The sequence below is a fragment of the Chironomus tepperi genome, unplaced genomic scaffold (assembly GCF_022539635.2).
Source record: "Chironomus tepperi strain 1889 unplaced genomic scaffold, CSIRO-AGI_Ctep_v1 contig_247, whole genome shotgun sequence".
Taxonomy (NCBI): domain Eukaryota; kingdom Metazoa; phylum Arthropoda; class Insecta; order Diptera; family Chironomidae; genus Chironomus; species Chironomus tepperi.
In genome coordinates, this window is record NW_027226369.1 from 239374 (window position 1) to 266692 (window position 27319).

At 33.1% G+C, this 27319-nt stretch overlaps 1 protein-coding gene across 2 annotated transcripts in view; it reads right to left on the bottom strand.

The window, feature by feature from the left end:
• The window catches only part of LOC139091536 (uncharacterized), a 49820-nt gene extending 24327 nt beyond the window's left edge, over positions 1–25493 (bottom strand). The window contains exon 1 of one of the 2 annotated variants that reach the window (XM_070641670.1): positions 25052–25493. In XM_070641670.1, coding sequence (XP_070497771.1) covers positions 25052–25097 — 46 coding nt within the window. In that variant the 5' untranslated portion in view covers positions 25098–25493. The remainder of the gene's footprint in view (positions 1–25051) is intronic. The other variant, XM_070641671.1, reaches the window with a different exon arrangement.
• Positions 25494–27319: the final 1826 nt, after the last annotated feature.

Here is a 27319-nt window from a genome sequence, read left to right on the forward strand (position 1 = left end):
TGATGAATTGAAGGAATTATTCAGAAATACTAAATTAACTTAGACATTAGTTTGAGTTGAACTATAAGCTGACTTTTGAGAGATATGAGGGGATATGAGGAATGGAATTTAGGTGTGTTGGTGGTGTAGGGTGACTTGGGTGAATGGCATGTCTTCGCTACTATCTTGGATAGTAAAAATCGGGTAATCGAACAAAAATCAGACCCAGATCACCATGACTCCGACGTTTTGCTTTAATCCGACACCAAATCACGCATTTTGCATTTTGAATCGATTAACTGGTGCTATTTGGGTATTGTAGGGACTTTGGAATTATAACATGACTAAATTGATAGCTCATAAGTTCACATGTTAGGATTACATAGCTAAAATCATATTCTAGAGCAGCACAATGCGACGAATTGCCTGTTTTACCATAAAAATGCGTTGAAATCAAGCGTCATGGTGTCATCAGGGTAACTTCGCATCTTGCAGTTAATCCAGCGCATACGGTGTTCAAGTAAGCATGCTGTCCTGCTCTTGAGTTTGCATTAAGGATTTTGTGTCTTGATTCCTTAGACTTATCGGTCAATAACCCTTAAAATCCTTATATTCTAAAGATTTTATAGCCATAATTTATCAAACTAAGATTCAATCATTATTAATATCCATCAAAACAAAAAGGAAAAGTTTCTGAAGATTATGTCTCATTAAGACACCCCATCCCCATCCCCCTCGTCCTTAATTATCAAATTATTCTCGACTAGTATCAAAAATAATTACAAAAACCACACCTTGGTCTAGCAATTTTCGATGAAAATTCCTTCCTGTGGTTTATTGATTGAAATTTTATCGAAAATCATTATTTCAATTAACCTTATGATCACTGTAGACTAATTATAATTATATTGTGGTAATTACTCATTGGATAACTATACCGGATGGTAAGAAAATCAATAAAATACCACAAAATAAATTTTTGGTTTAAAGGGATATATTGGAAATTTGATATCACATCCTGAATATATTAAAGAGGACTTTTCTTATTCATACCTTTAAATAATTTCATATTCTTAAGACTTTCATCCTTAATAGAGTTGTATGGGGGTGTTTGGATGTTGTGTAACAGAGTTGACATGCAGATAAGAATATTCAAGAAATGCTTGCTGATTCACGAGTCTCTGCAGGCCTCACCTGTAGAAGGCTCTTCGGAAAGGTTAATCGGAAGAAGTCAGCAACCTTTGGAAGAAGTCGGAAACCTTCGAAGGAAGTCGGAAATCTTTGGAGGGAGTCTGAAACCTTCGGAGGAAGTCGGACACTTTCGGAGGAAGTCGGAAACCTTCGAAGGAAGTCGGAAACCTTCGGAGGAAGTCGGAAACCATCGGAAGAAGTCGGAAACCTTCGAAAGAAGTCTGAAATCTTTGGAAGAAGTCGTTAACCTTCGGAGGAAGTCGTAAACCTTCGGAGGAAGTCGTAAACCTTCGGAGGAAGTCGTAAACCTTCGGAGGAAGTCGTAAACCTTCGGAGGAAGTCGGAAACCTTCGGAGGAAGTCGTAAATCTTCGGAAGAAGTCGGAAACCTTTGGAGAAAGTCGGAAACCTTTGGAGGAAGTCGGAAACCTTCAGAAGAAGTCGGAAGCCTTTGGATGAAGCCAATGTCGGAAAATGGTAATCTTCGAAACAGAGGCCGACGTCGGAAGTTGACAACCTTTGGAAGAGGGCGACGTCGGATGGCGGCAACATTCAGAAGTCATCGGAATCACCGTAATGCGTTATAATCTCCAACATATTAGTAAGCCCCTCTCCACCAATCCCTCCCCTCTACCTAAGCATGACCTAATTTCCAAACAATTCCACATCACAACAAAATTGAATATTTTTGGGTATGTGAAAATTTATCAAATCATTCAGGCATTAAAGATATTCATCCCAGGCACTATAAAATTTTCATCTTATTTGCTTTATGTGAGGTCACATAACAATCTTCATCGTCTAAGCAATATTCAGGTTTTCATTCACTAGCTTCGCCTTTTTTTTCTACTATACATATTGTTACTCGTACGGCATATAAAAAAGCTCAATGATTGAGAGGCTCAACAGAGGGTAAAAAATATATTATATATATATATTCGATATCGATCCTACTTTTGTAGATGTGTGTGTGGTGGTCTATATGTGTGCAGTTACGTTTACTGTTCCTATTTTTGGATTTCATTCAGTTTTCGCCACTTGTGACATTTTTTTTTTCTCGTTTCTCTTTTGTTTCCTCTTCACAACAAGCGAGAGAGAATAAAAAAGTTTGGATTGTGCCTTTTATAGCTACATTGTTGCTAGGACATTCGAAAAAAAAAACTCTGATGTAATTGTTCGATGTGAGGAAATGGAATGAACTGGAGATTAAATTGAACTCGGAGAGTTTTTTTTCGACTTTTTTTGGAAGCTTTAATCCAGTTTTTGGTAAAAAAAAGGAGCTTTAAAGTGGTGGTTTAAAGCTGTGATGGGTAAACTGTGTGCCGTGGAATTATTACCAAAATTATTGAAGATGTCATGACCCGTATGCCGTGTGCATTTACAGTCAAAGCTATGCCACCAATGGAGCCCACTAGTGTGTCGCGGCACACAGGTTGTTCAAACTGTGTCGCAACACAAAGGTTGCTCGTACTTTGTTTCAAACAAAGGTTGCTCGCACTTTGTTGTGACACAAAGGTTGCTTGTACTGTGTTGCAACACACATGTTGCTCACACTAGTGTGCCATGGAATACAGGTTTTCCCCATTAATGTGCCATGGAACACGGGTTACCCACATTAGTGTGTTGCAACACAAAGGTTGCTCACACTAGTGTGCTGTGGCTGATAGGTTGCTCACACTAGTGTGCCATAGAACTCGGGTTGCCCTTACTAGTGTGCAAAAGAAAACGAGTTGTTCATACTAGTGTGTTGCAACGCATAGGTTGCTCATATCGTGTATGCCGTGACACAAAACTTGCTTGCACCAGTGTTCCGCGACACACAGGTTTCCCATACTAGTGTGCCACAACACACATTGGTGTGTCGCAACACAACGTTGACCCGCAATAGTGTGCGTCAGCTTACAGTTTGATCACACTATAGTGCCGTGGAACACAGGTTGCTCACCATTACATTAGATCATTGATAGACCATTACAGTAAACACATTCCAACAGCTTTTATACAACTTTTATACTAAAATCCACTCTATAAATGCAGTTTCATTAAAATAATTCCCAATAAAAAAAATCCCTCTAAAGTATCTAAAATAATGTTAAAAGCTCTTTAAAATCACTTGAACAGACAATATTGACCATATCCTCTCAAAAAGCATAAATATCTAAACAAAATATCATAATAAAATTGCGCCACTCTGTATTTTATGTTATGATATAGTAGAGTGCTTTTTTTTCTCTCCATCATACCTCATTGCCTTACAATTCGAATTCTGTGTTCATTCCTTTATATGACTGGTGTTATTTATTGTTCCACATTTTCCATGCCATTTTCAAAATGATATTAACAAGGGGGAGGAACTTACATTTTTTTCATGTAAATGCAGGTGAAATGCATGTAAATGCATGTAAATGCAGGTAAATGCATGTGAATGCAGGTAAATGCAGGTAAATACATGTGAATGCATGTAAATGCATGTAAATGCAGGTGCCATAGAAAATGAAGCAATATATCGGAATTGCCTCGATTTTCCTATAGATGGGTGGAAAATTCCCGGAAAAACCGATTTCGCCTCAATTTTCTTACTTATGAATAAAAACCAAACGATAATAACCATTAAATTGGTATTTAAAAGTAGTCTTGAAAAAGAAAGTAATAGTTCGAAAAAGTCCAATTTTTCCTTGGAATGTGGATGAAAATTCCCAGAAAAACCGAATTGTTCATTAGTTTTCCTTATTGCCAAGTCAATCGAAGCTTATCCTATCCGCTTAACCTGATCCCTTAAATTTTGTATCAAGCTTAGCCTACCTGAAATACTTTTAAGGGCCCGGTGTGAATATATCAATGTAGGGCTTCTATCCAATATACTAGTTGATACTGGATGTTACTGGATTTTAGTTTTGTGTACTATAGATCTGGAAATTACTGGATCTTATTATTACACTCTAAATTGACTTGGATACACTTTGATGTTTTGTACAAAGTTGTTACGTATCGAATTATTATCAAAGGCAAAAATCCATCACAGATATTACCTTTAGAAAGGAAAATAAATTTGTTTGACTAGCCAAAAACAATACCTAGGCAAAGGCACTGCCTAGTCATAGGTTATAGTATTTATCTAGGTACATCATTTTTTCTCATTTCTACAAAAAACATTATTTATCTACTCAAATCTTTGCTAGGTTTGCTTAGGCATAGGCATACTTATCATAAACAAGTCTATGTAAAGACAAAAAGTATTGCCTTTGGCTATACAGTGCCTTTGCCTAGGCAAAATTGTTTGTCTTTCTAAAGGAAATGCCTAGGCTAAGTCAAAATATAACAAGAAATAGCTAGCCACCTACTCACAGGCATCTATCTGACAATTCTGTTATGTATTTGAGTATTCTGGATGTACCTGGATCTTATTATATAGTAACCTTGTTTTGGATGTTACTGAAATGTAAACATACCCGAGCAGATATGGACCTTGCTTGATAACAAAAATGTGCATTCTCTATAATATTGAATGATTATAATCATGTTAACGCTCATTTAGGGAGTATGCTCATTGTCTGTTAGGGATAGTAGCACTGAATGTTGCTGGATAATATTTTAAATCTGTACCAAACAATTTAATCGGGATTATAAAATCTAGTACCATCCTGGATCATTATTTCCTTCAATAAATAAACTTAAAGACAATTTTCAGAATAATAATAAGACTCAGCAACTTTTAGAACTATTATGAACAAAAACTAAGATCCAGTGACATCCAGCGCGAACAAGCATAGAGCATAATAAATTTAAATAACATCCAGAATCCTCAACTCTTTAATCTATGAACATCTAGACTCATTATAAACAAAGAAATGATATTTAATAATGAACAAAATCACATACATTTAACGGTTTTTGTGATTTTGAGTATACATATACGTAAATTTTTTTGTATAAAGTACGCATATAAACGTATATTTATCCAACCCTAATCTACAGTGAAAAACTCCTCTTAAAAATCGAATTTCGAACTAATTTTCTTATAAGAGGAAAAAAATTTTTCAGAAAAGTCGAATTTTGTCATTTTTTGAATCACTAGGTTGTTAAACCATAAAAAAAATCAAATTTCGGCTCCATTTAGTTACCAGAGTGTAAAAAAATCTTGGAAACATTATCAAAAAGTTTTTAGGATGAATATATCCGTTAAAAATTCAGTTTTATTAAAATGCAGGTAAATGCATGTGAATGCATGTGAATGCATTTAAATGCATGTAAATGCATGTAAATGCATGAAAATGCAGGTAAATGCAGGTAAATGCATGTAAATGCAGGTAAATTTTTAAGTTCCTCCCCCTTGGATATTAATAATAACATTATTGCTTCATGCCATACGATACAATACACGAAGTTTATTGATTGTGGATGTTTGGAAGTAAATTGTGAGTTTGAAAGCGCAGCTTTTTTGGTGTTTAAAGATGTTTTTCTACCTTTTGTAATCAACCCCGAGGTTATTGAGAGACTTAAAAATTTTTTTCTGATATAGGTCGATTGCTGAAAGGTAGAAATGTTCCTTCCTTTGATTATCTTCAAAAAAGTTCATGTAATGTAAATAAAAAATTGTGAAAATGGGATGAGAACTTGAATATTCAATCATAAAATTTTTAATGGAATTTGACCTTTAGATGTTTGAATTTTCGAAGTTGTTGTGTATTAGCAGTGATGGGGGGTGATGGTTGAAGTTAATCGATTGGAAATTTGTTTAGTCAGTTTTTGAAGGTTGTTGATTTTTTGGATAATTATTCATTTTCATTTAGTCGTATTTGAAGTAAATTTGAAGCTATCTGAGTCATTTATTTAGGGCAATTCAGTTTGTTTAGGGAAATTTGAACACGAATAGTTCAAAGACAAATAACATGCACTATTGAGCAGCTAGAATACTATCGGATTAGCTAAAATTTTGAGTGAATTTTGATGCTAGGGATCGTTCACTTATAACGTTCAGAGTTGTAGCTAAATCCGAGAATTCGAGGATTCCGATGTTTAGTTTTGAAAAAAGTTCGTTTGTCTGTAACAAAATAAATGAACACATTCATTAGATTTCGGAATGATTAACTATCTTGTGCTATTAGATTGATTTTCTGACAAAATTACCCCAGAATCCGACTTAAGAGGTTGTGTGATGAGGGAGCTAAATGATGATTATCCCGAATAACACAAGTAGTTTAATCGTTCCAAAATCCGGCACCAGGTCAGTGTGACTCTGGTTAGTGATGGTATTAAGCTTAATCGTGAACTGAGTCTGAGTCAGATCGACCAGGAATCAGATTTTCAATAGATTATCTGATCTGTGCTTTTAGAGTCTGTTTTTGTGTTCAAAAGTCGACTCAACCGCATATGAAATTTGAGTTAACTTCGACCTCTGGTTCAAAAAATTCATTTAAAACTTGTAACCAGAAACAGACATTTTTCCACAAGTCACAATTATACGTAGATGAGTAATTCGTCATGAAATCGATTAGATGCTGGCTTATCATTTAATTCACTTCACATTCAGGCTACACCGGTATCCCGACGTCCCTACATAGATTGAAAAATTGAAGAATTTTGGGAAAAACTACGGTTCGGCCTAGAACTGCAGGTCTACATTTGCTTCATTTTATATCTGCACATCTGTGATTTTCGGTTGAATATTATAGTGCGTCATAGGCTGCAGGCCTTCGGTTTTTGTTGCAAGCCTTCAGTTTTGAGCGAACCTTAAAAAACCACCCTAGCAAAATTGATGAGAGTGAAGGAACGTGTTGACTCCCTTGGATACAAACCAGCATTTAGATGTAGATTCACAGCAAATTCCTTCAAAATATGACGGAAGAATTTTATGTCAACATTTTCTTAATTTTCCATAAAGCAACTACACAAAATTATCTTTCCACGTTTTTCATATTCTTTTTTTCAGCCATAGGGCAGCAGGAGATCATTTTCCAGAAAAAAAAGAAAGAGGAATTTGTGGTAGGAAAAAAATTGTTTTGTGTTGGAGTATTTAAAAAAGACTGAAATATAAAGGACATTTGGAATGATGAAGGAGCTTGGAATTTAATAACTTTTTTTATGCTGCTTGTGTCCCTGGTTGTTTCTATTTTGCGTTGGATACAAAGAAATTCCATTTAAATTGGTAAATTAATTTTTTTCATAGAATTGCAAATTGCTGGGGCTTTCATGATAAAGGAACTGTGGAAAAAAGCTCCCTTTTGTGATGGAGAAAATTCCGTCCTCTAATTGCTTATTGTCACAACTGATGGAGCAGCTATTCCTTAGATGATGAAAAGGAATTTAATATAAAAAAAATCACAAAAATTCTTTACCTGATTGTTTATGAAAAAATGGAAGTAAGAATCTTGGTAATTATTTTGATTAAAAGTGGATTGAAAGGATTTCATGTCTCTTTGTCAATAAAACCACAATTCACAGTATCCATTGACACTAAAAATATCTAAATAATCAAAAGAATTTCTTGGATTTATTGCTTCTTTTGAGGATATTCTTACTTTGACTTTTTATTTTAATTAACATGGATATTCCCATAACTAATAAAATATTTATAAACACAATGCTGCTTTGTGATAAATTTTTAATTTAGCTCTAAGTAATTGTGTCAGGGATGGAATTAAGAGCGGAATGACAGGCAGAAGGACAGAAGGACAAATGACTTAAATTATACTAATAGTTGTGACAGAGATTATGTCAGGAATGGAACAGCGAAAAAGCACCCGAATCAGTCTTGACTTTCCGTGGGATCGAACTCGGGACCTTTGAGTCGATTACTTGATTTCGTAACCAAATTGACCATAAGCCATTCCGCTTTTTTGCTGCGTTGGCTTAGGTGTGTATCTGATGTCGAAGGGTCCGTTGAGGGGGATTAAGGATATACTCTAGCAGACAAAAAGCATGCTTCCTAGAGCGTACTCTACTTAAATATAGTAGTTAAGCATGCTCTTCGCCTGCTAAGGATAAATAGAGTTCGTTCAAAACTTTCCGACCTCCAGCTTTTGAATGAACAACAAAGTACAGCCGAAAACTGCAGGTATGCTCATCTAAAATGCAGGAAATGTAGGCCAGAGGTTCTTTGTCGAACCCTAGATTTAAGCGGAGCTCGAAGTCTAATCGGATGCTTTATAGCAACTTCGACAGAAGTCGGCTTCTTATGTTCGGTGTAGGAAAGTTGCACCCCCAATTTAGTAACTCCATAAACAGCATCAACTGTCCCTTAAGGCTTCTCAACCTTAAATAATTAATTACGTAAATATCAAGCCAATTTTTAACTTTTCAGAATATTAATATAAATTAAATATTCAAGAACTATAATAATGCAATTCACAACTTACTTATTGTCCTCGAAATACTTTTTTTCATCATGAATTTTAATGGCTTTTAATAATCTGCAACACGACAATACAACAAAGAAAATGTAAAAAATGCCAATGTAAAATTCCAATTTTAATGAAGATTATAAAAAGTTCTGAAATCGTGATGCAAGGATAAATTCCATTCATTTTTATTGTGGCTTTTAAAATGGATCTGATTTTGTGTAATAATTGAAGCTTTCGCTATTGTTCCTCACTTATTATTTTGTCGTTTCTTACTGTGTAGACTAGATTCTTTGATTGTCCAATTCGATGGATACACGATGTTTTATATCCAAAGCTTGTAAACCTGGAAGGAAGCTATCAATAACGACAGTATTACATTTGGTATTGGTAATTATCAGACGAATGCCAGCGATACAATCAGCTTTAAGCGTCATCTGAGGGAGGACATGGAACACAATTGATCTGCATGGCCAGTGAAGTAAGTAAGCAAGCTTACAAACCAGCAAATTCTTCAAATACACTAACTTGTTTACCCTCCATAGCCATTTAATTTTCAAATATTAAAAGCTTCATAATATTTAATAAATATTTACAAACAAGATTTATTGAAGTACATAACCTTAAAATACCCCCAAAAAAGTCTTCATCATTAATATGAGCTACACATAAAAAGAAGGAGAGAAACTCAATTTATTTCTCTTTAGACAACATTTGCAAAAGCACTTAAGTCTCAACTTTTTTTAATTGAATGTGACATGAACATCTGCAATTTGAAAATTAAAAAATTTTTTTTGAACTTGCTAACATCATCAAAAAATATAAAGAAATTTACATAAAAATTGTTTTATGTTTCCCTTTTTTTAGAAAAGCATTTTTGTGCTCATTCATCATAAATAAATATGTTCTCATATATCCATTACGAGAGCATGAGAAACCAGGAGAGAAAAAAAATTAATTGAAGCTATAAATCTGCCTTACCAGGTAACATTTTCATTGCTTAACTTTTGGTTGTAAAATTACATTAGTGTGGACAGGGGGTGGGCTAATACTGTAGAATAATTGTATGGAAAATTCTAGGAAAAATTAGAGGGAATTTCTTGGTATTCTATGTCTGAATATGGATAGTGATAATTATCTAGAATTTGTAACATAAACACTTTTGAATAAATTCGATTGAAAATGAATGAATTTGAAATTTTTGAGAATTTTCTAGGAATTTCAGTAATCAACGTTTTGGGCAATTTTTAGGAAATTTAGTAAGAATTATGGGAAATTAGACTCAACAATTATCTTTGTTATATTGATGCTATTAAGTAGACTAAACATGGATTTTAGGGTTATCAAAGATAACCATAGCTGCAAGCTCATTGCTCTTCATTTACTGTAGTTTTTCTGGTATCAAGGTTCTTAACTGAGAGCTTTCAAGTCAATTTGAGACTGAGATTAATGATTGTTTACCTAGTAAATGCGTATCAGAAACTAACGAAGGCATGCCAGAACCTAGTGAAGACATCCTTGACCTACGCACTCAAATCCAGACATACAATTTACAGTCAAATCGGAATCACATTGATAGGAATCATATGATTACATGACTGCCTGTAGACTAGTAAGTTGCATTTGTAACGCATAAAATTCGAAAAAGAACAAGTGAAAAAATTCTCCTGCCGAATCTCGAACCCATGATCATTGCGTCGGTGTGCAATAATTTTATAGCAAAGCAACAAACCATTCCGCCACCGAGCCACTCTGATTCACAAAGACAATCCCGGTTTTAACTCAATCAAATTTTATAAATAGTTAACGAATGACATAAATTGGTTAATCGATCTCAAATCTAACACTAGGCCAACGTGAACCTAGCTTTATGTCGAATTCCAGGTTAATCAAAAACCTATATACTAGGTCGACGTGACCCTAGTTTGGTGTCGGATTCAAGAGATTCTTGAGATCAAAAAGTGTTTGACATCGTGACAATCCCGACAATTATTCAATCTAGTCTCTATAACCCTTTTTCTTACCTTTAGCCTATTACCCCCCAACATAATCACCACAGAACCCATTACCCCCCACCTCACCACACACACCTCTATTTCAATAATTTTGCCACTCCATCCTAATTTAAATAATTTTTTTTGACATTAAATCGTGATGGCTTGTTGATGTTGCTGATGACTATAAGAAGCTTTTTAAATTAACCTCTCTCTCTCTCGATGAGAATAAAGTGAAAATAATGCCATTAAAATTAGCATATAAATTAGATTCTACCTGCGGGATAATTTAGTGTCACAATTTATAGAAAATCTAACAATTATTCTTAATTTAATTTAATTTTTTGAATTATTTTTTGTCAATTTTTGTACGCAAAGTTCAAAAAAAGATGGAACTTAATGAAGATAATTAAAAACTTTTTAATCTAATTCGTTGTCATAATCATGATAATTTAAAAAAAATTATCAAAAAAAAGAAATGTTTTTTAACTGAAAAAAATTTGTCTTTTGGGGGGAATTAGGGGAAAGTTTTTTTTGTGAGCGATAAAATTAGGGTGGCCAGAGAACGCAAAAAAATGCTGAAAATAATTGGAATTCCGAAAATAATATTTTCAGTCCTGGGCTTGAACTCGAACCTTCAAAACGAAAATGCTCAAAATTTGTTAAAAATTCAAAAAATTTTGTCAAAAATTTCTAAACTTGTCAAAAGTTCCAAAATTTGTCAAAAAATCCAAAATTTTTAAACTTGTCAAAAATTCCAAAATTTGCCAAAATTCCCAAAATTTGTCAAAAACTCTAAAATTTGTCAAAAACTCCAAAATTTGTCAAAATTTTCAAAATTTGTCAAAATTCCAAAAATTGTCAAAAATTCTAAAATTCCTCAAAAATTTCAAAATTTGTCAAGAATTCCAAACTTTGTCAAAAATTTCAAATTTTTTCAAAAGTTCCAAAATTTGTCAAAAATTCCAAAATTTGTCAAAAGTTCCAAAAATTAGAAAATTCGTCGAAAATTCCAAAAATTTGTCAAAATTTCCAAAATTTGTCAAAAATTCCAAAATTTTCATGGAGTTTTCGACTTGTTGAAAAATCAAGACATTTTGAGGCTTTGTCGTGACACAGCAACAAGACTGAAAAGTACAGCAGCGTCCTGCCAAAAATACAGCAGTTGGCCGCCCTAGATAAAATTAATATTTTTTTTATCATAATTTAATTTAGTTTCAGGGAAAAAGGAGATGAAAAATCCTTTTTTGAGGCATTTTATCTTCATACAGAACTTTTTTTGTGTGCCGTCTATCCAACAGGTGGTTATTTTTTTACTGTATAAAAAATGTATTATGTCAGGTATAAATGGAAAGATGAAGCAATGACAGAAGCAGAGATATCATCAAAAAAGGCTTTTGAGATATAATCTTAATTTCAACTAACTGCTACTACGTTTTTGGGAGACTTCCACAATTAGTTGTGGTGAATAGAGAGAGAGCAAACTCACCACAGAGTTGGTATTTGTGTCGGCATGAGCTAAAGGTTAATAAGCTGCAGCCATAAGCTATATCAATGGCTGATTTTACTACATCGTTTTTACGCGATTTCTATGCATTGCTTTTTCTAAGAATGCAATACAATTAATTTTACATCGGAATTACGCAAGTCTTCTTTGTTTGCAAAGTTCCACAATTTTTGTGAACACAATTCGAGTGGGCAAGATATCATGACATATCCGGGAAAGCACGAGACTTAGAATATCCGGTTCCAAGCAAGAGTGTGTCTGGCTTGAGGCCGAAATTCAACGTAATTTAGCCTAAGACAGAATAATGTCAGTATGGCGCCGGATTTCAGTTATTAAATTGCAATTCCGGCATTGAAGTTGTTAATGTGAAGCTCTGCGAAATGAATTGTTGTTATGCAGCTATAGCAGACATAGAGCGTGCTGAGAAAGTGCTCTTAAGTCTGGAGCATCCTCATCTTCTATTTTTTAAGGATCAAGCTCTTTAGAGCATCCTCACTGCTTGTTAAAGTGCCTGGAATTTTTCTTCAATTTTTTTTACAACTTTTAAACCTTAAAATACCCAAATAACCTCTTCCTATTCCTAGATACTCTCCCAAAATTACTCACCTTCTCAAAAATAATTCTAAACTTTTCCAACTTGCAAAATTGCATTTCATTAAAGCACAAAACGTGATGCGCCTCACAAAATGTCACAATATATCATTCTCAGTGCACAAAAAGTTATTTTTTCAAGGAAATGCTCGTTCCTGTAGAAAAATATTTATATATGTGCATCAAACTTTTCACAAAAAAAAAAAAAAAAACTTTTCTTTTCCTTCCGCATCCCATAACGTCAAGTGTACAAGTTTTTAAGCTTTCTCATCTTAATTAACATTCAAAACATAAAACATTTCGTAATTAATCTCAACTTGTATTTTGTGAAGGATTTTCTTTTTTGAACAGGAGTTCCTTTTTAAGGTATGTGATGTGTGTGCTTATTAAGGGAAATGTGAAATGAGTTAGTTTTAGCTTATTTAGTCATTTTGTAGCACTCGTTTGAGTGTTGCATTAATTTTTTTTCGGGACGTTGACTTTTGGAAGTTGGGTGTTTGGCAAAGGAAGGTGATGGTAAAGAGGAACTTGAACTGATGATTTTTATGTTGTAGTTGGAGGTTTGATGCTCTCTATGGTTGCATAACTGCGTTGAACCCCGAACGGGGCTTAATGGGGATAGTAAAAGCATTTATAATTTGAATGTCGTCAAGACATTGTGGCGAATGCTTCTATAACGTCGTTATATGAGGTGTTGCTCGTGTTGCACTTACTTAAGTGACCATTTGCTTGATTAATTCTCTAGTTAACACCTCCATAGAGGTACCTATCAGGCTGAATTCTAAGACATAATTTGTCCTATGACAAGCCTACAATAATGCAAGATACAGCTAGGCACTTATCCCCATAAACCTATCTACAGGCACCTATCCACATGCACTTACCTGACAACTCTGGTTAACGTTCCAGAGCAAAGTCACAAGTGCATTCCAGATAGAGAATTTCGAGAATCCAGCCTCTAATGAAGGTGCCTTTTTGAACTTTTCGAGTACAATCTCTCAAAAAGCTGTCAACTCTGATTTTGGGGTTAGACCTTCAGGTATATTTTGATGGCAAAAATTGAGTTTCAGCTGAGGCTTATCACCAAGGTGTGCCATGACGCAAAAAAATAGCTGTGGAATCTCTAGACATAGCAACTAAGCAATCCCCAAGAACAATTTTCCTTTCATCATAAAGCTAATAACCAAAAAACACAACAAAACTTTAGCATAAAGCTTGTGTCGAAAAAATTTTACAGCAAAATAACCACACGCATCATTCCTCAAGCATATATCACATCATATTCTCAAAGTATCTCATAAAAAACAGTTTGTGGCATAAGAAAAAAAATAAATCTCATATTTTGTCTCATTCCAAATTTGCTCCAAATATCTGTTCATTATTATTTTTTTACGTCAAACTTCCTTTTCACTTGAAAGTGTCAAAAAACAACACAATGAAAGTAAATAAAAGGGGAATAAGGATGTGAGTGAATAGAGAAACTGTTTATATGGAGACACACGAGAGCATAAAGAAACACGTTTTATATTACAGACATCCTTCGTCGTGTGTTTTTATTCCTGCGTGTTCTTATCATTTACTTCATACTCTTTTGTGTTTGATTCAGGGCTTTTATACAAGCTAAATGGAGAGAATGAACAATTTTTAAGGAAAAGAAGACACAAAAAAAACTTGAATTCAAACTTAAAAGCAGAGTTGCAGGACAGGCACCTGGTATAGACTAAAACCGTACAATTTCTCAAACATTTGTATGGTTTTGCAAGTTAAAACCATACAAATTATCAAAATTTATTTCAAAAAAATACAAATTATCAAACAATAACACACAGAGTTACAAAGCAGGCATCTGTCACCGACAAAAACCGTATAAATTCCTAATAATGGGAATTTTATTTCAAAACTATACAAATTATCAAGAAATTGTGTGCAAAGTCATAAAGCAGACATCTGTCATAGACAAAAACCGTACAATTTCTTGATAATTTGTATGGTTTTGCAGTATTTCTTACATACTGTCAGGAAATTGTATGGTTTTAGCCTGTGACAGGTGTCTGTTTTGCCACTCTGCTTACAATTTCTTAGTAATTTGTATGGTTTTGAAATAAAAAATACCCACCATTAGGCATTTGTATGGTTTTTGTCTATACCAGATCCCTACTTCCCAACTCTGCTTGCCTTCAAACTTAAAAGGTTAGTAGTAACGAAAAATTTCCCCCAAGTTTATGATTTTTTGATGGAAAAATGAAATTCTTTTGGATTGTAAAGAAGACATGTAGGAGAAAGTTTTATGACGTTATGAATTTCATACTTTGTTATGGATCAAATATTTGATTAGCCAAACCAAACAAATGGCACAGAAAAGGTTTTTTTTTTGAAAAATGTTCTGTTGAAGTATTTGCTTGGGCCATTAAGTGAAGTTTGAAAAAGTTTGTTTGTGTTGAAAAAATAATTTGAGAGAGTTTTTGTGTTGGTACTTTTAAGGTATCGGAATTTTCTAAGTCTATAAAGGCATACCGAAAAACTTTGGTTGACTTTGACTGACTTTTATTCTTCTTTTATGGATCTTTATTTCCATCCATAGATATGGTAGAAGTAGAAGCGTATAAGTTGACGTGAACGGTCACTTTACAGTATTTCCGAGGTGTTGACACAAGAGGACACTGTTGGTCCTCTTGGTTCTTGTATATACTGTATCCAAATAGAAACTTTATGGACCGTTCACTTAAAATTAAGAATCTGCTGCTTACTTCTTGTCAGTTACATAATCTCTAATAAATACAATAAAGGTGCTGATTGTGTTGACAAAAAAATAACAAAATGACACAGAAACTGGCTTGACGGCACCACATCGGCTGTTTTTATAGCAAACTATGAGATTTGTCACGCCTGTTGATTAAGACAATAACTTAGTTTCTAGAATAGTTTCAAAATGTTTAACCAAAGAAGAATGCAAGCTGTGAATCGTTGTGACATTGAAAACATTACATCTCTAACTAACAATAAGCATACTCGCCTACGTAAACATGCTCATGAGGACATTTAATCAATTTTGTAAGCATGATACTTTTCGGTTCAGGAATTTAGAGCAGATTCACCAACAAACATGAGGTTTGATAAACTAAATGCCGGTTTATTCCAATATCACACTACCTAACACATCAAAGCCACGACAAATAGGTTCATCTTAGTTTTTAAAATTTAAGCATATTGCAAAAATTGGTTAATCGATTAAAAATTCTAGATCAAGTCGGTGTGTCTTTGACTTTGTTGCTGAATTCGGATTCCAGAGACATGGCGACCTGGTGCCGAATTTTGAATCAATTAATCGAGTTGTGATACTCGCGTTAGTTCTCAAAAAGGAAGGCATACGATGTATGTATGACCGAAAATCCCACTAACATGCAGCGAGACTCTGGTTCTAGTCTAGATTTGATGAAATCTCACCTCAGGCCAGACTCAAGTCGACTTAACTCCTAGAATCTCAAAACTTCAATAAAGTCAACATTCAAACTCTGCCAAAAAACACACAAAAATACCTCCCCAACACCCCTGAATTTCCATTATTCAAAATTATTTCTTCCTCAACTCATTCAAAAGCTTTTCTTCGCACTCAAAAAAATATGAAAAAAAAATAAAGGAAATTTGCAAAAAAAAAACTTTTTTCTTTTCTTATGTGAGAAAAATTTTCCACATGAATTCACGTGAAATGTCTTTATGGCATATTCCTCTTATCCTACGTTCGTATTTGTATGAATAAAATAAAAAAGCACATAGACACGCCGAGCATAGATATGATGAATAATAGGAAAGAATTGTAAGAAACTTTATGGCATGAATTCTTTGTAGCTTAAACTTTCACGTAATTTAACATTCACAAAGAGAAAATTTATGTTGCTTTACATGTTATGCTGTTATGATGTATGATGTATTTACATAAAAACTTCAACGCGTCTAATAAAAAATGAGAAACTTTTTTTTTTGTGTTGTGTAACACGACAAGCGCGCGATTTCCGCTCTGTTTTCATCCTTAATATAACAATTGTTTGCCTTTTGTGCCATTATGTGGATATATAGTGAATATTCATTTGTTTTTTGAATGGCTGAATGCCAATTTGTATGCTCAGTGATTTAAAAATTTATTTCTTCTCCTTTGTCTAGTTAGGTGGATTCCTTCTTTTTTATATGTTGTGAAGTAATTGAGTGGTGAGTTGAAATTGAAGATTAACGTGTCCCTGAGGTACTGTTAGGGAAGCTCGCTTCTATCATCAAATCGATAAAATTAAATGAGATGTAGCAAGGAAGTGATGAAACTTTTTTTTTTTGGCTTTTATTAGACTTTAAAAATTAAAGATGTGTGAAATTTAAGAACTGTGGATTAGGATTTGATAAGAATTGGGGAAGTTTGAATTAAATTGGGCAATTTTGAACGAATTTAAATAGAATTGGCAAATTTAGAATAGAATTAAGCAATTTAGAACGGAATTGAGCAAATTATTACAGGATAGAGCAACTTAGAACAGAAATTAGCTATTTTGAGTCCAAAATTGAGCAAATTTGAACAGTATTGAACAATTTAGGACAGAATTGAGCTACTTTGAGTCTAGAATTGAGCAATTTAGAACAGAACTGAGCAATTTAGAACAAAATTGAGTAATTTAGAACAGAATTGAGCAACTTAGAACTGAACTGAGCAATTTAGAACCGAATTAAGCTATTTTGAGTCCAGAATTGGGCAAATTTGAACAGTATTGAGCAATGTAGGACAGAATTGAGCTACTTTGAGTCTAGAATTGAGCAATTTAGAACAGAACTGAACAATTTAGAACAAAATTGAGTAATTTAGAACAGAATTGAGCAACTTAGAACTGAACTGAGCAACTTAGAACAAAATTTAGTAATTTAGAATAGAATTGAGCAATTTAGAACAGAATTGAGCAATTTACTACAGAATTGAGCAATTTAGAACAGAATTGAGCATTTTTGAGTCCAGAATTGAGCAATTTAGAACAGAATTTAACAATTTAAAACAAAACTAAGCAATTTAGAATAGAATTGAGCTACTTTGAGTCTAGAATTGAGCAATTAAGAACATAACTGAGCAATTAAGAACAGAATTGAGCTACTTTGAGTTCAAAATTGAGCAATTTAGAACAAAATTGAGCAACTAATAATGGAATTGAGGTAATTTTTAGCAAAATTGATCTTATTAAAACAGAATTTTGAATAGATGAGTCAATTTGAACAAAATCCGAACAATCCTAAATCAAACTCCACCAAAATGAAAATCCCAAATCAAAATCCAATCACCCCAAATCCAATTATTTATCCCCTCATCCAATAATCCAAAACATCTCATTATATCTTAACATAAATTTTCAATCTCCTCCACTAAATCACTATAAAAACAAAAAAAGCAGAGAAAAAAAAACAGTCCCAACCAAAATTAATTCAACCTTCAACAACAACCCCGACGTGACTTTTCAGATTTTTATTTTTTTTCGTACTCCAGTTACCCACTTTCACTGTTTTTACAACTTTTTCCTTACACATACGAGAAAAAAAAATATTTTTTTTACAACATTAACCAATAAATTATTTTTATGGCACGCCGAATGTATGTATATGTATATGTGTGGCTATGTTAAAATTACAGTCTTCTCCCATAGCACATTCATCGTTGATTTAGAGTTCTTTTGACAGTAATTGCTTGCATTCTTATAAGAAAAATTCTTCAATTCAGCATGGATAGGACCGGTACTTTAAGACATATTTCAAGAATAATTCAATTTCATATGAAGATTAAAGTCATAGTTGATTGTAATTAAGGATGAATTATAGATGAGGTTGTGGATGGAGGTTGACAAAATTTCGAATTTCCCCTCGAGTCATTAAAAATTTAAATGAATTTTTACGACTTGATATAAAGTCAATAAATTATCCTCTTTTACAATACCACGAGCAAGGCTTTATATCACTATAGAACTTTACAATTAAATTATACCTTTTTTCTCTCGATATTTTGAGGTAGGATGTAGAAATTATCATCGTTTATACATCTACAATATCAAATTACAAAACTTTTCTCTTTTTGTCAACAGATTTACAGAAATTTTCCACCTTAATTGCTCTACAAACTGTTTAGAAGTCTTTCTGACTTACTGGAAGAATATTTACCTTAACCCAAAAGATTGTTTGTGACTTTTGGGAAGATTGCTGGAGTTTTGTGTATGCTATGCTATTGTTTGTACTTTTAACCAAGAGTGTGGCATGTTTATCAGTTTTGAATGCAGTTTTAAGAAGGCATTGAATAGAAACTCAAGTTACTGCTTTTGGTGGTCTTGAAGACAAAACCGCGTCGCGCGCAGAGGATTGTAACTTTATTCATTGAATATGAGTTGCATGCTTAAGTTCCTTAATAGTTTTTTAAATGGTGTTCAATATTCAATGCTTAAGAAACTGGAAATTAGTTAAGTAGTTAATCCTTTAGTACAAGATACCTGACTGTTGTGTTGCTTCTGGCATAAGTACCTCTTCCTGTACCGCTTACCAATTTTACGACTTTAAACCAACTTATATTGCCCTAATACTAATGATCAGGCCTGCAGCCTTGGAAGAACTATAAATTGCAGTCGTAAATTGCTTGCCTCGTAAATCCAGGAAGCACAACCTACTGCTCTTCGTCGAACCCCACAAATGATATTTCTGTTTGAGAATAGAACTGTTGTTTAATTTTGAGTCTTGAATCCCAGTCTTTTTAAATCAGTGCTATAATTTCAATTTATGAGATAACTAAACTACTGAGTCATATGAATATTTAAATATATGGAGAGTCAAACCCCATTAAATACTGTCCTTTCCAGAACATTACAACTAGGAATGTTAATCCTCTGATTGAATTGTATGCAGTTCCATGATTCAGTCAATTTTAATCCTAGGTTTGAAAATCCTAAGCTCAACGTGTTCGCTAGGACAACTTTATTTTGCCGTATTAACTACAAAATGTCCCAAAATGTCCCAAAATGCCCCAAAAAAAAATTTGATTATTAAAACTGAATGCAGTCCAAAACAATCCCAATAGCGCCAAATTTAGAAATTTTCCGATTTTACAAAATTGTCACGATATTTTTCAAATATCCTCTGGTCGCCCTTTCTGACAGCCAATTTTGATTAATTTTTACGACTTAAAATGTTGTCAACTGTGATGTCCCGCTAGAGATTAGATCTCATTTTACAAATTAAAGATATAATTTCCAATTTCATATATATTACACATTTCATGAAATCATATAAAAGAAAACAATGCAATCCTCATATCAAGTCAATCAATCTTCACAAAAGTACCCCTCATCAGCCTTTATAACTCAAAACTTCCACACACACAAAAGTATATCTTCTTCTCCTTCAACCATTACGGAAGCAAAAAAAAAAAGAAAATCTTTTTCCCTCAAATATAAACCCTACTTCATTCAACACTATTAACATCCTTAAAATATCTCTTACATATACGATATAATAATATTTGCCAAGAATAATAAAAAACTTTTTTGTTGAAGGATTACTGAATATTTGATTAAGACTTTGCGGTCGCATGAGCAATAGATACAATTCACATACATGCGCTACAATTTAATTAAATTGATGAAATTATTAAGACGATGTGGCTTCCTTTTTGGAAGTTTTTTAGTCAGAGTTGTAAAATAGGCAGTTGTGATAGACAAAAACCATACAAATTCTTGAAAAAACCTCACAAATTATCAAGAATTTGTACTGTTTTCATTTGTCATAGACAAAAACCGTACAAATTCTTGATAATTTGTGAGGTTTTGTAGGAAAAACCATATAAATTATCATGAATTTGTACTGTTTTTGACTATGACAGACGAAAACCTTTCAAATTCTTGATAATTTGTGAGGTTTTGCCAGAAAAACTCAAGAATTTGTACGGTTTTTGACTGTAACAGACGAAAATAGTTCAAATTCTTGATAATTTGTAAGGTTTTGTAAGAAAACCATATAAATTATCAAGAATTTGATAGGTTTTGTAAGAAAAACCATGTAAATTATCAAGAATTTGTACTGTTTTCGCTTGCCATAGACAAAAACCGTACAAATTCTGTTTTGCAACCCTGTTTTTGACTATAAAATTGAGAAAATTTTGATTAAAAATTTCAAACACGCTTCTGTTAGAGATTAGAGGTGAAAAATTCTCTGTTGTGATTGATGTGAGATTCATTCGAATGTGAAATTTTGGCTAATGTTAAGATACAGCCAAGCGTATGTGAAAAATGATAAAGAAGATGTTTGTGGGTAAAAAAAAAATACTTCAGGATATTTTAAATCCTATTCGTGATGAAATTTTCCTTCTGAGAATATCTGACGTTTGATATTTCTGTACTTGCTGTTAAGGCTGGATGAAAAAAAAACTTGAGAAGTTAAGCGGATGAAAATTGAGTGTTGAATGTCTGTTTTGTGTATGGAGATTTTTACTGGCAGATGTTTTAGAAAGTTGAAAGTTTTAAAATGGGAAATTGAGGTTTATTTTTAGATGTGAGTTTTAGCATCTGCAGCACGTGTATTGGGTTTATTAAAAATTGCATGCAACGATTTAATTTTGGTTCTTTTCAATTCACGTGTGGATCTATATTTTGAATTTAAATTATTTTAATATGATTAAAGCCGCAGGCCAACGTGGCTTTGACACGGTTAAAATCTAGTCCCATACCAGAATCTTGTCAGCCTAGAGACGGATTATTGATCGATAAACCAACTTAGGGAATCGAATCATACTTAGGGGTTTATCAACTTTTACGTAACATAATTTATTGGATTTTTATATCCAAAAAAAAGAAGTGTTGCCTTCCAAATCCAATCTTTTTCCCCTCATTATTCTCCCTACAATATGCATTGTTCACAAGATGTTAAAATCTATCTAAAAATAATCAGATTTAACAAGAAAGTTTTCCATAACTTTTTAGTCATAAACACGAAAATTCATGAATATTTCAACATCTACCTTCCCTTTATTCCCCCAGGAAATCCAAAACCAATTAAAATTCACCTCTCTAAGCACCCTCAACTCCCCTCATTTCATCCACATCACATTAATTGCTTTCAAAACTTATCAAAACATCAAAAAAATTACATTAACATATATCCAAAAATACAAAATCAGATATTTCCACAAAATCCACTCAAGTTTACATAAAATCCACTCAAATATAAAAAATTTTCCCGAATAATTTTGAAATCACACTTTATGAATTTTTGTTTGTAAACCGTTTATATACACAAAAAAAAATTGTTATTTTTTATCAGAAATGGAAGCACTTCGGGGTATTTTACATTTTGATTATAATGAATTGAAAATTTTTTCTCTTCCTCATCATTTGTTGAAAGGCTGCCTGAATGTGAAAAACCAAATTTGATTGAAATAAGAAGGAACAAAAAAATTATTCAAATTTAATCCATATAAGATGCTGAATTGTGAATATAATTTTGAAAATATGTTTTTTTTTGCATTTTTTTGCTGATCTTATTAGAGCTGATTTTATCAAGATTTAATAGATTTTCGTATTTTTAAGGATTTTAAGGTCACTAGGAAATGCTTGTTCAAGTCTTGGAAGGCAGACGATGTAGAAATGGACTTAAATCCGGCTTCAGGTCAACGTGGGTCTAGTCTCAAGTCAGATTGAATGCAATAAGACATTAGGATTGAGTCAAATCGGCCTAGTGCTCGATTTGTGGCAATAAAAAGGCATATAACGAATAGATTGTCAAAAATTTGGCTCCAGGTCTGCTTGACTCTAGCATAAGGCCAGATTCAATGTAATCCGACTTAATATCAGAGCAAAAAAGGCACACAATGTAGAAATTGCTACAATTCCGACTCCTGGTCAGCATGACTCAAGCTTTAGACTAGATTCAATAAAATCAGGTCTAATCCAAGAGTCTAGTTAACCTGAACCTCGATTTTCCTCCATTCCTGCTCCCTATGCTTTCCGTCACTCACTTTAATGTCAATTCCATCTCAAAACATTTACTGCACATTTCTATCAATTCAACTCTTTCAAAAATTCCCTTTTTGCCTCACCCTCATTAATTATTCTTTTTAATTAAAGCAAGTACCTTTTGAAAAGGCTTCTTAAATTCTCCGAAGGCACCTGATCCACTCAAAGGATATCTTATCAGATAACAACAAAAAATCGCATCCTCATCATGCCATGATAATGAAGCAATCTCTCTAGTATTCTAATCAAAAAAATCTTCATATTCAAATGCCTCGCAATCTTTCATCGTTTATTTAATCTCTGCTAGTTCATTTAAATTTCATATGTGCTATAAAGTATGAATGAGAAATTTTTCCTTTGTAAAACAAAAAGAAAGTGATTTTTTGTGGAAATTGGGGTGGTTTTAAGTGATGTCTATTGGGAAAAATGGAGGGAATACACTTCAGCTGTTCAGATGTTTGCAGATTTATAGCTTCACGTTATATATGAGTTATTTGGTTATTGATAGTTTAAGAAGTGAAAATTCGTCAGAATTTCCGAATTTTGAATTAAATTGACTTGAATTTTCTAAAGAAAATCTGAATTTACTTAAAAATTCTAACAATCTGCTTGATTTTCATTAAAAAATTAAATTGAGGATTTTTGATCTTCAATTAATGGTTTTCAAGTCTCGGAAGTCACAAGGCGGAGAAATTGCTGATAATCCGGCCTTAAATGAGCCTGTCTCTAGCTTCAGGTCAGATTGAATGCAATCCAACTTTAGACCAGAGTCAAATTGGCCTGGTGCTCGATTTTTGGCAATATAAAGGCAAACAACGTAGAAATTGTCGAAAATTCAGCTTCATGTCAGTCTGTCTCTAGCCTAATGTCAGATTCAATAAAATCAAGCTTAAGGCTAGAGTCAAATAGGCTGTATTGTGTATACTAATATGGGAATATTTATATGAAATAAATCGGTATTTGGCGGTACTACCGCGAAGTTTCTCAGTCTGGAATAGTTCCATATTCGTCATTTTTCGACCTTAAGCTTCGTTATTAACCAGACATAATGTCAAGTTGTCCACTCATGTCATTTTTTTGAGTAATATCTGATCAAGCTATTCTAACACATATAATTGAATATTTTATCTGAGAATCTTCACTAGAAATTCATCCTTGTCATGCATACACATTAATAAGGCCGAAATATATGTTCAATAATATAAAACCTTGATAAAACCCCATCACGAATGGTGGTAAGATATTAATTTAATGGATACTCGGACTTTTATGTGAACTTGTATATTTATTGTAAATTTCAAAATGTTTATAAAAACTTGATTATTTTTATAAAAAATTCGAAGTGATTAAAAGAACGGGGAAAGAGCCAGGTATGCTTTCTCGAAATCCCGGTTCCGATAAATTTTCGGGATCGAGATCACGATTGAAATTTTTGGGATTTCCCATGATTTTTCGGGGTCGGGAAATCCCGAGATATCCCGATCCCGATGCCGATAGCGAGAAAGCATAGAGCCAGGGGGTTTCTCTAGACGTTCTTTCCACACGACAATAGACTCACGTGCGCTCCAACCAAAAAAGTAATGAATACTGAGTATATTAAAACTTAGCACCTGAGTTTCACAAAACTGTATTAAATAAATAGTGCCGGAAGGAATTAATGAAGAACAATGAATTTCTGAAAACACAAATAATTTTCGAGCGTTCCTGATTTTCATCTAAATTAATCCTAACCACATTAAACAAAATTTTTAGTAAAGATAATATTTCAACTCTAAAAATCCCTTTTATATAGCATCAAAAATTGTCAAAATCACTCTCACTTTATGTATCACAAGATCACAAGAAGGTACCACAAGGAGAACAGAGTCAGATGGAAGGCACTTTTGTAATAACCTAGGCTCCAAGTCGGAGCATGGTTCCAGTAAGTAAGTATCACAAGTAGAGTCCTAGACCAAATTTAGAGTCTTAGGTCCATTCTACACTTCACTAAAGACCCAAAGTTCATCTTTGTCGTCTATTATTTTTCCATACACATTGTATCAATTTTGGATATACCCAAAATAGTAAAATTCCACATCACATCACAACAAATCCCCACAAAAAGAAGTAACATAAGGAAGAAGAACAAAAAAAAAATTTAAATTGCAAATTAAATTCAAATTTTTTTTAAAAAAAAAAAAAAAAAGAAGTAAAATCTGATTAAAGTTCATTTCCTCAGATTCCCTGCTGTTTGATATGTTCATAGTCGTATATACATCACATGTCAAGGTGGAGGAAAAAAGGCGACGAAGAAAACTTTCAATTTCTTTACTCCACATGCATGTAGCGCGAGTTTTATAATGAGGTAGTGTGAGGACATGCTGTGTATGTCTCACAATGTATAAGATGACAATGAGAATTATAAATTTTTTGTGTAGGGGAGGAAATAGAACAATTTTTTTTTTACCTTCGAGCATTGCTAATACTAATCCAATTATCCAAAACTTATACATGCTGTAGCACTGACTTTAATATTAAACACAAAATTAAATAAAATTGTCAAAAAAAATTCTTATTCTTTTTTTTTTAGGGATTTTTAAATCAAAATATTTTTCATCGACGGCGCCTTCACTTTCCTCCTTTGTGCTGTTTACTTAATGACTGTTTATATAACAATGAAATTATTTTATTTCGTGTCTTTTTCATGCAAAATTCCATTTGTTTATTTTATATCGTAGATTATTGAAAATTTATTTAAATTTATTTTTTTTTGGTCTATTTTTCACATCCTTTTCATGATTTATTGTTCCTTTTTTATCCTTAAAAATTTCATTTTTTTTCTCTCACTTTTTTATTATTTTATTTTTTTCACTTTTTGACAATAAAAAAATTTCGCACGCGATTCTTAAAAAAAGTCCTTTATTTTATCATGAAACTCAAAAAAAAAATGCCTTTTGCCTTCGACACGTTCAAATCGACAACGGGAACTGAGCGTAAATATTCGAAAATTGCTGTCTTTATAGCGAGAGAATCACTTCCAAATGCACTTTTTTTCCCGTTGCTGTATGTGGAAATAATTTTACAAATTTATGAATGAGTGTCACGTTTTTCGGCAAATAACAATGGAGATGAGCATGCGCGGGAAGTCATTCCATGATGATGACTTCCAATTTTCCAATCGTTCCAGAACATATTGCGGAAGTAGAAAAATAAATTGAAAACCGCAAATTTTTTTCCTTTTTTTTTCATTCTTAAAACTTCTTTTTTTTAATTCCAAATGTAAACAGATGTTGATTGTGAATGTGTGTCTTTTTAAGGTTCATATCATGTTTAATGGGGATGTTCGTCAGTGATGATTAGGATATGGATGGTGAGGGAGGGGATAAAGAGATTTGTGACTCAGTATGGATTGATTTTATGTAACAGACAATGAACATACTCATTTAAATGAAGGTATGAAGAAAATGATGATGCTTATGAGTATTCCAGAGCATACTCAATCAATATAAAAGAACGTGTTCAATTTTATGTGTATTTTCCTGAACATGCTTATTGTCTTTTCTAGTTTCTTGCGACATTGAACAATGCTAACTTTTTACTAGCTACTGATGACTTTCAAATATATAAAATTCGTTAAGACATCAGATTTTTGCATTATTTCCTCCTTTATTCAGCTAATTTAATTCCATATTCAATTATTTTTGTTTAATTTGATTTAATTTGATTTTTTCAAAAGTCACTCGTCGTAGAAAACCAATAAAATCTGGCACAGTCCTCTGTGACTCTGACCAAAAGTCAAATTCGTTGGAATCAGGCCTTAGGCGAGATTTCAGCGAGAGTCAAGTCAGCTGGAAGCTGGATTTTCAGTCATTTCTGCGCTATGTGATTTTCAGGTCTAGAACATGAGTTTGTCTACCAGTAGACTAGATGAGCATGCTAGTAAGTACTGTTCTCAGCTTACATTGCTCTTCAGAGTGAGCACTTTATCAGCTAAAGGACTCTCTTCTCTAGTATGCCCATACTTCCTTGTATGATAAAGGTATATCCAAGACAGACTTGCTCCATACTGTTTAACATCAAGATATGGCATTGCATGAATGTTTTATCCTAGAGTTGAGCCTGAGTGGCGCATACTGAAAATCGAAAATTTGTCATTTAGTATTTTACAAAAATTGGAACACACAGGTTGCCCAGTGTTACATACTAAAAAGGAAGTAAACAGGTAGAAGATGTCTTTCAAAGAAATCAAATTCCAAAACTCAGAGGTCCAAGTCGACTCGGATTTTGTATGAAAAAGTCAATTCAAGTCTGCTCAACTCCATTTGTCAAAGTCGATTTAAGTCGACTTTATCATACAAGATCTAAGAAGACTTCGACCCCATTCCAAAACTCACATCATTTACATCCACTCCCTTCCCCAAAAAAAACTTCACTCACTTGTGCAATAAAAGCACGAATTGTAAACATTTTATCAACACGGAGAGGAAATTCCGCGATTAAAATCTACGCTTCGTTGAGAAGCAATTAAAATAAAAAAAAATTGTGAGCTTTTCTTCCTCCTGAATCGTTCAATGTTTTTTAGCTTTAAGCGATTCCTGACACACATATTCTTGTCGTGTTATCAGCAAACTTCTTACACTTACTCTTATGTAAATAGCGGAAAGATTCCATTTTTTTTCTTAAACTTCTTCTTATGCCGCCCCCAACTCACTCGACTCTTCCGACTCTTGATGAT